General features: G+C 61.7%; 1 protein-coding gene across 1 annotated transcript; it reads left to right on the plus strand.

Moving 5' to 3' along the window:
* Positions 1–92: 92 nt before the first annotated feature.
* ARRDC1 (arrestin domain containing 1) lies at positions 93–8,188 on the plus strand. Its single transcript, XM_012654742.1, has 8 exons — positions 93–294; positions 5,690–5,800; positions 6,224–6,274; positions 6,383–6,537; positions 6,805–6,987; positions 7,072–7,248; positions 7,336–7,771; positions 7,846–8,188. Exons 1-8 carry the CDS (start codon positions 177–179, stop codon positions 7,908–7,910), a joined length of 1,296 nt encoding a protein of 431 aa, XP_012510196.1. The 5' UTR covers positions 93–176; the 3' UTR covers positions 7,911–8,188.
* Positions 8,189–11,159: the final 2,971 nt, after the last annotated feature.

An 11,159-nucleotide genomic window follows, 5' to 3' on the forward strand; every position in this document is an offset into this window, starting at 1 on the left:
GGGGCGGGTCTGCCGGGCCGTGGGCGGGTCCGCGGGGCGGAGCGAGGCGGGCCGGGGGCGGGTCTGCAGGGCCGGGGAAGTGGGCCGGGGCGGGTCCGCGGGGCGGGGGAGGCTGGCTTCGCGCTGGGCCCGCGGGCGGCGCGCGTCAGAGCGCGGCGGGCCGGCGAGGCCGCGGCATGGGGCGGGTGCAGCTCTTCGAGATCCGCCTGAGCCACGGCCGCGTAGTCTACAGCCCCGGGGAGCCGCTGGCCGGGACCGTGCGCGTGCGCCTGGGGGCGCCGCTGCCCTTCCGAGGTGGGCGCGGGGTCCCCGCGGGGAGGGCCGCCGGCCGCGCCGCACCTGCCCTCCCGGAAGCGGCTGCCGGCCCGCGAGGCGCGGGTCTGTGGGGAGGGCCGGGGTGGAGCCCGCGGCGGCTGGGGCGGGGCAGGGAGGTCTGGGAGGCCCAGTCCTTCCGCTTCTGCCCCTTCCTGGCCTCTTCGCCTGGGGGCGGCCGGAGTCCGGGGCGGGGGTCCCGAGCCTGTCCGCCTTGCTGAGCGCGGATACATGCAGGCCTCCGACCTTCCCCGTCCGGGTGCGCAGGTTCGGCTGCGCTCTGCACCTGCGGGGCTCTCACCTGGAGCGTGGTCTGCGCTGGGCTCCCCCTCCCGCACACCCACGCTCCTGGCCGGAGTGCAGTGCGAGGGTCTCCTAGCAGGATGCACGGGCACCTGCTTGCCTTCCGCCTAAGGCTCGTCCTTGCAGGCTGTGGGGGCCGGCTCTTCCCAGCCGCGCCCCCAGCCCAGCAGGCTCTGAGAGCTGGCCTGAGCCCCGCTGGCCAACGTCTTTGCTGATGCAGGCATCTGGGACTTTGAGACCGGAGATCAGGTTGCTGCAGTGGCCACCGATAGGGGACTCTGGAGGTGCGGGCTTCGTCTGCCCGTCCAGGCGTGGCTGCCTCCAGTGGATAGGGCCCTGCGTGAGACTTCCTGGCTTGGGCCCTCAGGGCAGGGTGGGCAGCACCTGTGGCCTCTGTCTGGTCCCTGGCTTTGAGTGCAAGGTTAGTGTGGTCCTCCTGCTGAGGGCTTCTCTACCTTGTCTTCCTGTGAGCACCACCTGGGCTGCTTGGCCCAACCACAGCCACCAAGCTTGCCTCTGACTTTGACCACTGGGCCTCTGCACCATGGATGGCACCACTTCTGGGGCCTGCTGAGGACTGAGTGCCACTGCCAGGGACTCAGTGATGGTGCTCTGCCGCCAACCTCACCACTGTGTGGGGCTGCGGGGGTCTAGGGTGGCAGGTGTTTCTGTCTGGCGCTGGCCTCAGGGGGCCTCCTTTCCTGTGTCATCCCTTGGAGTTTGGCATTTGAGGGGGCAGGTGTGGCTATGGCAGGGGACGCAGCAGAGACAGCACAAACACACTTCCCTGGGGCACAGCAAGGTGTGAGAGGTGACATGGGGGCTAGATCCTGGCAGAGGAGAGCGAAGGATGTGGGGCCACAGAACTGGCAGGACGGAGGCCCTTTGCAGAGATCACAGCCCGGCTTGGTTGTCCTGTTGTCCCCATGCTGGGCGTGGGGCAAACAGCCATTGCTGACCACAGTGAAGGGATGGCCTGGGCTGGTCAGAGCCCCCCACTTCCCCTTCCTCCATGTGGCGGGTGGGAGGGCTGCTGGGCCTCAGGAGCCTGAGGGAGCCCAGGCGGATGGTCCCACCTGTAGAAGCGCCAGCCAGGTCTGAGTGGAGGAGGGACAGGCAGGGTCATGGGCTGGGAAGTGGGTGAAGGGCTGCTACAGGCCAGAGAGTGGATTACTCAGGTTGCTGGGGGAGGGGGGGTGTCAGTGCAGGTGCTGCTGTGGGGCTTCCTCCAGCCCTGCCTGGGATGGGAAAAGAGGGACCATGGTTCTTTTGTTCCTTCATTCAAAAGATACTTGTTGAGCTCCTGCTAGGAGTCAGTAGATGTAGCAGGGAGGTCCTCCACCCCCTAGGTAGACACAGGCCTGCCCTGGGGGTTCCCAGTCTGCTTATGCAGTGAGCACAGAGATGGCCAGCACTCCACCACGAGGACACTGGCTGCCTCGAGAGCTGACATGGAAGGAAGCTGAGGAAGGAGCAATTTCTGGGCCCAGGTCCGGCCTAGCCCAGGGCTGGGCCTAAGGCGGGGCTGCCCTGTGTTCTGTTCTTACTGGGGTGGGTGACAGGGCAGACAGTGACTCACTGGGGGCCACCCAGAGTTCTCTCCACTTTCCATGGACCAGCTTCACTAGTCCTCATAGCACCCTGGGAGGTGGGTGCTGTTATTTTTCTCATGACACAGATTTGGCAATAGGACAGTGGGAGAGTGGCTCCCGGGCCACAGTTTTAGTGGAAAAGTGTGTGGCAAAGGCTAGACTGCTCCTGGTTTGTGGGAGCTGGCAGGGTGGTCCCAGCGTGAGACCTCTGGGGTGAAGATGAGCGAGTGGGGGTCTTCGCGGTCAAGGTACAGATGGTGCAGGGGAGAGCTGCTGGACAGGTGGGAGTCCCAGCTGCAGACATCACTCTGGAACACAACCCAAGCAGCCCCAAACCTCCTACAAGGACAAGACACCAGTGCTTGGCTTGTCTTTCGTTACGCATCTGAACACCCTCAGGAAACACATTTCACCCTGGATGGCACTGCAGGGTGTATCACTCTGCTTACCTCCAGGAGCAGGTACCCCACATGGGGGAGGAGGGCTGGGGCTGCAGGGTCACTACCATAAGGCTCAATTATTAAAACTCAGAAGGTGGAGGAAGTCAGGGTCTTTGCCTTGCTGACCACCAGCTGAGTCCTGCCTGGCCCTCTCCTGCTGCTGAAGGCCCAGGCTCCTCCAGCTGCGAATCTGCCAGCTGGGAGAGCGGGAGGGAGCAATGCGGTGTGCCCTTCTCCAGGAGCAAGGAGCCTCCCCAACACACCCCACAGATTCCCCTCTTCTTCCTGGGCAGAACTGCGTCCTGTGACCCTGCCTGATTCGCCAATCTGAGAAGGCAAAATGTGGCCACTGTCATGGGCCTTGACCATGAAAACTGGCCCCCTGGGGAGTTCACCTAGCGTGACCTGAGACAGCTGCTGAAAGGCACAGGAACAGCTTCAGGTGTTTTTGGTGAGGAAGGGGCAGGCATGCTGGCAGGGAACCCTGTGCCTCCACCGACCCTGCTGAGCAGACAGGGGGCAGGGCAGGACAGGAGTCACTTTGGAAAATGGTTGGAGGCTGCTCACTCTGGCAGGGTCCTCCATGGGAGCCTTGGTGTGTGTGCAAAATGGAGCTCTTTGCTTGGGTGTTGGGAAGGTCACAGAGCCTGGGCCCCTCTGGGATTACCCAGGGGTCCGTTGGATACTGTGTTTTTCAGGAGTTAGATGCCTCCATGCTCATTCGCCTGAATTCAGGGGGCTGGGTCCAGGCTGGGCGGTTGATGGTTTAGCTGTGCCTAGACCGTTGGCTGTTATGAGCAGTGCTACTTAACGCTCCTGGTTAAATAGTGTGAGATTCCAAGAACTGTGGAGTCTCCTGGTATGCGGTAAAATTACGGTAGCTCCACCCCATTCTTCTCCAGGGCCCCATGCCGGACTACAGTTTGATCCGGATACGGAAGTGCCTGTTTTTTGACCTCCTCCCCAATGCATGTCAAAACATTTAACATTTGCCAATCTGAAGGGTTAAAATGGTAAATCATTGGGGTTTTCCCTAATTTCTAGTGAGGTTGGACATCTGTTCCAATTATCTACTGCTGTGTAAAAGTCATCCCAGGTAACAAATCACTCCTAAACAGCTAACACAGACATTTTGTGATATCTCACCACACTGTGGGTGAGTGTGGACAGCTGTGGACAGGGCCAATCCTCAGGTCTGTGCCATGGGTTGGGGTCACTTGGTGGCACTTGGCCAGTCTGGGGACCGCTGCACCTGCTGGCGTCCTCTGTGGGTCCCAGCATCCACAGGGCTGCAGGATTCAAGGGGGATGTGCCCCTTCTGTAGGGGAGGGTTAAAGTGTACAGCATCTTGGCCGGGCGCGGTGGCTCACGCCTGTACTCCCAGCACTCTGGGCGGCCGAGGAGGAGGATCGCTTGAGCTCAGGAGTTTGAGCCCAACCTGAGCAAGAGTGAGATCCTGTCTCTACTAAAAATAGAAAAATTAGCCGGACGTCATGGTGCACACCTGCAGTCCCAGCTACTACTTGGGAGGCTGAGGCAGGAGGATCACTTGAGCCCAGGAGTTGGAGGCTGCAGTGAGCTACGATGATGCCACTGCACTCCAGCCTGGGTGACAGAGCAAGGCTCTGTCTCCAAAAAAAAAAAAAATGTGCAGCATCTGAAGTCCCCAGGAGTCTTCTTATCAGTCAGTTGTGCGTACCCTTCCCTGTGCTGTTCTCGTGCCCTGGTCAGCAGGAGTGCCACCAGTGTTCTCAATCCCCAACATAGGAACAATGTGGGTCTGGCCCTAGGAGGCCTGAGGCTGTGGTGGTGGGGGGGCTGGAATGGAGGCCAAGCCAGTCACTGGCAGGGCCGAGGGAGGTACAGCCGGAAGCAGAGGCCTCCCCAGGTGAAAGGGGCCTGGCAGCATGCGGACAGCCACTCGGGGCTGGGGATGGGCCAAGAGTGCGTGAGAGGAAGCCTGGTCCTCTGTGGTAACCGAAAGAAGGCCTGGGCCACGGGTGGGGCTGTCTGGGGAGGCCACAGGTGAGGCAGGTGTGGCTGACCCTGGGCACTCTAGACTTTCTGCCTGGCAGCTGTTCAGCAGGGTGTCAGAGTCTGAGATGCCCTCCCCTCCCGTGATCCCCATCAAGTTGGGAGGAGGACTGGGCAGGGAGGTAGGTGGTCTTTGGCTTTGACTCAGCGCTTCCTGGAGAGGAGGGGTGGAGCTGCAGGCACCTGTCTCTGGCTCCCACCACACACCCCTGCTTGAGTCTCCTACAGTGGTGTGGTTTTTGCTGGATGTGTCCCCTTCATGACCAGCTTCAGCCGGACCTGGTTGTCCAGCCATGGTCTTCTGACCACAGTGGGCTCTGGAAACATGTCTGTTGGACTGAGGAATTCATGTTCCTGACTGCAGAACAGCAGCAACCTCTGCTGCGAATAGTTCCTGGTCTGGGCACTCCCACTGGGCACCAAGACATCGCATGATGCAGAAAGTCAGCCCTCCTGGGCAGTCCTGGCCCAGGAAGTCAAGGGCCCCGCCCTCCAGTGCGCCAGACTGTTGAGTACGCTCTGCTCAGGCAGGTCCAACCACATTCCTGCAGCATGAAGCTGGCAGTTAGCTTCCTGGAGTGTGAAGAGTGCCTCCCTGCCTGCTTGACTTGTCTGCAGGGCAGTGTGACGGTGGGCCAGCAGAGGTGTCCCAAGCTTCTCCTGTAGGGAGCTGGGTTTTCAAAGGTCTGGCTGGGAGCCAGGGTTACCAATGTGGCGGGGAGCCCAAGGGTCATCTGGGTAAATGCTGGGGTCTTCCTGCTCTGGATTGCAGGACAGATATAACTCTGTCCCTGTCAGGCCTCTCACCAGCCTGGCTCCCTCGGAGCACCCGAAGGTGGGGCATGGGCAGGAGGTATCTTCTGAAGGCGGGCAGGCTTCTAGCTCACTGGCCTTGCCAAGACCCCACCCAGGTGGGGCTGCTAGTCCTGCCTGAGTTCCTGTGCTGGGGGCAGGGAGTGGCCTAGGCCACCTGCTGGCTGAGCTCACACCTGCCTCCCTGTTTTGCAGCCATCCGGGTGACCTGTACCGGTTCCTGCGGGGTGTCCAACAAGGCCAATGATGCTGCCTGGGTGGTGGAGGAGGGCTACTTCAGCAGCTCCCTGTCGCTGGCCGACAAGGGTGAGTCTGGGAGCCAGTCCCTCCCCTATCCCGAGTGGTACCGCCTCCCCAGATCTGGCCCACGCTCTCCCAGGGCTGGAGCCCTGACGAGTCTCTCACTGGCAGGCACTGTGGCATTGGCTCACAGAGGCTGGGTGGCTGAAGGGGCCACCTTCTCCTGGTGCTGGATTTCGGTGGGCTCTGACCCCTGGTATAGCTGTTGCATCCCCGCTCCCATCCCAAACCACTCTCCTGTTCAAGCCAAGCTCTAGTCCTCACTCCTTTGCCCAGGCCACGGCCCGTGCTGCTGTGGTGCTGCAGACAGAGGCCAGGAGACCCAGCAGCCCAGCTCAGGGTGAGCTGGGCAGCTGTGATGCCTACTCCTGTCCTGGCCTGTGGCTACTTCCTGAGGCCTGTCTCCTCCACCTCCCCCTGTCTCCGCAGGGAGCCTGCCCGCTGGAGAACACAGCTTCCCCTTCCAGTTCCTGCTTCCTGGTGAGAGCCCGGCCTGGACAGGCCTGCTGCTGACCAGCTGGTCCTGGGAGGGCGGGCTCCTCTGCAGGGTGGGAGGCAGCTGTGTGCCAGTCCCTGCTCTCTCCCCAGCCACAGCACCTACCTCCTTTGAGGGGCCTTTTGGAAAGATCGTGCACCAGGTGAGGGCCACGATCGACACGCCACGTTTTTCCAAGGATCACAAGTGCAGCCGAGTGTTCTATATCTTGAGCCCCCTCAATCTGAACAGCATCCCAGACATCGAGGTGAGGATGGAGCAGTGGCCTCCTTGGTGTCCCCCCTCTTGTGTGTGTGTGTGTGGGGGGGAGGGAGCTGGGCAGGCACAGCTTTGCCCCAGTGCCCCATCCCAAGCTGAGGTGAAGAGGCCAGGGTCTGACCGGGCAGCCTCTCTCTCTCTGGTGCTGAGGGTGCTGGTGTCTGGGGGCGTGGCAGGGCTGAGTGGGCGTGTCCTGATGCCACAGGGATCCAGCCTGCTCCTACCTGCTAAGCCCCTCTCTGGTCCTCCCTCCAAGCAACCCAATGTGGCCTCTGCCACAAAGAAGTTCTCCTACAAGCTGGTGAAGACAGGCAGCGTGGTCCTCACAGCCAGCACCGACCTCCGCGGCTACGTGGTGGGGCAGGTGCTGCGGCTGCGCGCTGACATCGAGAACCAGTCGGGCAAAGATACCGGCCCCGTGGTGGCCAGTCTGCTGCAGGTCGGAGCTCCACTCAGGTTGCCTGGGCCCGTACTCTGGGGTGGGCTATGGCCGGGCTGGGCTCACAGGCTGCTCTTTCCCCAGAAAGTGTCCTATAAGGCCAAACGCTGGATCTACGATTTGCGGACCATCGCGGAGGTGGAGGGTGCAGGTGTCAAGGCCTGGAGGCGGGCGCAGTGGTGGGAGCAGATCCTGGTGCCGGCCTTGCCCCAGTCAGCCCTGCCGGGCTGCAGCCTCATCCACATTGACTACTTCCTGCAGGTTTGGTGCTGTCGGGGGCTGGGTGGCCTGAGGCTTGCTCGGTGGCCTTGGCCCTGGCCCCTCATGCCCAACCCTGGTCCTCCCCAGGTCTCCCTGAAGGCGCCTGAAGCCACTGTGACCCTCCCGGTCTTCATTGGCAATATTGCTGTGAACCATGCCCCGCTGAGCCCCTTGCCAGGCCCGGGGCCGCCTCCTGGGGCCCTGTCCCCAGCGGTGCCTTCTGCGCCGCCCCAGGAGGAGGCTGAGGCTGTGGCGGCTGGCCCCCACTTCTTGGACCCGGTCTCCCTCTCCACCAAGAGCCACTCGCAGCAGCAGCTGCCGCCTGCCACCCTGGCTTCTGTGCCTGGCGCCTCTGAGCCCCGTCCTCGGGATGGCAGCCCCGCCCCCCACCCGCTGCCCCCTCCCCTGTGCATCTCCACAGGTGCCACTGTCCCCTACTTTGCAGAGGGCTCCGGGGAAGCGGTGCCCACCACCAGCACCTTGGTCCTCCCCCCGGAGTACAGCACGTGGGGCTACCCTGATGGTGAGTGGAGGGGCTGCGGCCTGGTGGGGAGGGGATGCCACGAACCCCATGCAGACCCTGCTCTCTCCCTGCAGAGGCCCCACCGTCCTATGAGCAGAGCTGTGGCAGTGCTGACCCTGGCCTGACCCCTGGGAGCTGACACCTGGCCTGATGCCTCAGGAGCTGACCCCCAGGAGCTGACCCTCAGGAGCTGACCCCTGGGCACTGACTCCATGCTGCCTTCTCTGGGTGGGCCTGGCCTCTGCTCTGGGACTGGGGCGCCCAGGGCCTCGTGCCTTCACTCCCAGCCTGCCCTGGAGCACTCAGGACCTGCCCAGCCTCTGCCAGCGCCCTGGAGTTGGCCCTCCTTTCCCTGGGCTGGGCAGGGCGGGGGTGGCAGGGAGCTGGACCTGGAGAGACTACTCAGTAAATAAAGGCTTTGTTTGTAGAGTTGGGCAGAGGCCAGCCTCCTGGGCGCCCTCCAGCCTCAGTGGCCTGGCCTCACACTGCCCCTCCCCTCCTGGGCACACCGGCTCCTCTGGGGGCCGGGGGTCGGAGCGCATGGTCCTTTACCCAGGCTGGGGCTGGCGCTCAGCTGCTCCAGAGGGTGAAAGGATGTGCCCGCGAAGTCTGGAGGTCTGGAGCCTGGCGTGGTCGGGGCGCTGATCAGAGCCGCCTCTGTGAGGGGCTGCTCCTGCGCCCGTCAGTTTTCGCCTTTGGCCTGCTGGTCTGTCCCTGTGGCCCCTGCTGCCCCCATGCTGTGCCTGGCTCCCCCTGCCCAAGCCCTCTCCTGCCGTGTCCTACAACCTGAGGGCCTGCTCTCTAGGCCCCAAGGGCAAAGTGAACCCGAGGGTTGTACAGGGCGTGTTGCCGAAGGCGCGTCCTGCAGACTCAGGTCAAATCCCTGCTCCGCCATGGGGTGGAGCGGTGACCGTGGGTAGGAGTGTAGTTACCTTATCTATCTGATGAGCTCATGGGACTGTTAGGGGACAGGTCAAGTGCTCCCCGTCCCCCTAAATAGCATGATAGAAGTTTATTTCTTGAACAGTCCAGAGGTGGCAGATCTAGACCTGGTGGCACAGCTGTCATTCTCAGGCAGTGGCTTTCACCCCTGGGTCCCGGGTGGCTGTTCCAGTTTTCACCATCGCCCAGCCTATTCGGCCTGCACCTCCAACTTTTTGAGGGACAGACTGGAAAGTGGATCATATCACTTTTTGCCCTCCCTCCTCTCCCCCTTGTTGGAAATGTGGTCTTTAGCCAGGCAGCCATGTACCTGGCTGAAATTTTACTAACTGCGGGACAAGGGGAGCATGAATTTTGGAGAAAAGCAGAAAGTATGCCACCAGTGGGATGATCTGTGAACCGCCTGCTGGTTGAAAGGAAAGCCTGCCTGGGTTTGAATCCCATCTCCGCCTCAGCAGCTGCAAGATCATGAAGGCTCTCAGCTCCCTTGGTTCAGTTCTCTCACTCATAACACGTGGGTAAGAGCAGCACCTGCCTCGGGACAGATGTGAAGTTTACAGTGTTAACACGTGTGCTGAGAGCAGCACCTGACGTGATGAGTGGCCAGTGGTCACACGGGCAGGCTGGGGCCAGCTGACTGCAAAATGGGCGTGAAATGGCTGCCTGCAGCCTACTTCCAGTACGTTCATTTATGGTTGATGTTTGCCTGGTAAAGGACTTTTCTTCACATTTTAATTCCTTCATTTATCCATTCAACAGATACTTGTCTCCTGTATGCCAGGTATTGTTTAGGCACTAGGGCACACAGAACAGTGGAATTACAGTCAAATGCGAAGACAGACTATCCCCAGTAGGATGTAAGAGTCAGGTGACATAGAGCGCTATGGAGCAAAATAAAGCAAGGAAGACAGGTACGGGAGTTGGGGGGCAGTATCATTTTTTGACTAGGAAGGAGACAGAAAGCTTCGCTGAAGAGGTGATATTTAAGACCCAAGAACAGTAAAGAAACAAGTCTCAAAGATACCCAAGACAAAAGGTTTCGGGGAAGGGACAAAGCAGGTGGAGAGGTGGCTTACTCTACCGCTGCCTCCTGGGAGGGCTAAGGGTCCTTGGCCCGTGAGAGACTGACTTAGCCTTTGACAGAGCAGTTCGGCTGTCCTAGCGAAACCTGCTATGGTTTCTTTGGCGCTTAGGGTTGTCCATCTCCTCCTCTGTACCTGTGTGCACCATCAATACCAGACTTAGTGAAATAATTTTTCCGAGTCTGTCTCACCATGACACTGAGCTCTCACTGGAAGGGGCCCGGGTAGCCGTCAAGACTCAGGGCTGCCTCAGTTCCTGTGCATCCAGCCCTCGGATTCACACAGCCAGAGAAGCTCGATTTCATAGATTTCAGTCTATGCTTATATTTTTAGGTCCCGGGGTTGGGATAAGGAGGTCTGACCATAGGGAGAAGGCAGCCTAAGGCAGTTTATGTGACTCTGGGGACGCTGTCCGGTGAAGGCTGCGGGAAAGGCCTTGCCCTGTGCATGCCTGCGCAGCAGGCGTGTGACTGGTAGGCAGCTTGGGGTAACCGGGGAGGGCACACCTCTTAACGGGACTCCCCCGCCCAGTAGGCATCTCTCCAACTGGGGAACTTCCTCAGTTCAGGCGACTATCCCGGTCGGGACACCGCCTCCAGTCAGACACACCATCCAGCAGGGCACCCGCGCCAATGGGGCAACCCTCCCCATGGGACATTCCCCCCAAGTCGGGGCCGCCCTCCCATTCAGGACACCGCCCTAAGCCGGAGCATCCCTCCAGCCGGGGTATCCCCTCTAACTGTGGCACCCCACAACCGGGGTACCCCCCGTCGGGCACCTTCCCTAACCAGGATCCTCTCCCCACCCCGCGGTCGGGACATGCCCCTAACCGGGGCACTTCCCGAAGCCAGGGCGCCCTCCCCCGGCTGGGCACACCTCATAAGCGGAGCAACGCCCCGCCCCGGGGAACCCTCACTCGGGGCATCCCACCAGGACGCAACTCAGGGACTCCGCCTTCGCGAAGGCCGGCGAAACCAAAGTGTGTCCGGGGTTAGAGGTCAGGGGTCGGAGCCTCGGGTCTTTCTCCACCTCCGGCCAGCCTGCCACAATGCCTATTTAGAATGAAAGGATATTTACTGAAAATGGGAAGACTACGCCCCACCCACGGCTATGACTGCCGAGGGCCGCTTCTCGCCGGCTAGGTCCCCCACCCCGCAGGCGACCGTTCCGCTTCCGGCCACCCCAGACCCGGCGCCTCGGGCGCCGCAAGCCCGGCCCCCAGCGCGCCTGCGCCGCTCGAGCCGGGCTGCGGTGCGCAGGCGCGGACGCGGGCGCAGGCGCAGACGCAGGCGGCCGGCCCCGCCCCGGCTCTGGGCCGCGAGGCGCGGGCGGGGCGATGGCGCGCGGGAGGGGCGGGGCCACGC

The sequence above is a fragment of the Propithecus coquereli genome, unplaced genomic scaffold, assembly GCF_000956105.1.
Source record: "Propithecus coquereli isolate 6110/MARCELLA unplaced genomic scaffold, Pcoq_1.0 Scaffold449, whole genome shotgun sequence".
Lineage (NCBI taxonomy): Eukaryota > Metazoa > Chordata > Mammalia > Primates > Indriidae > Propithecus > Propithecus coquereli.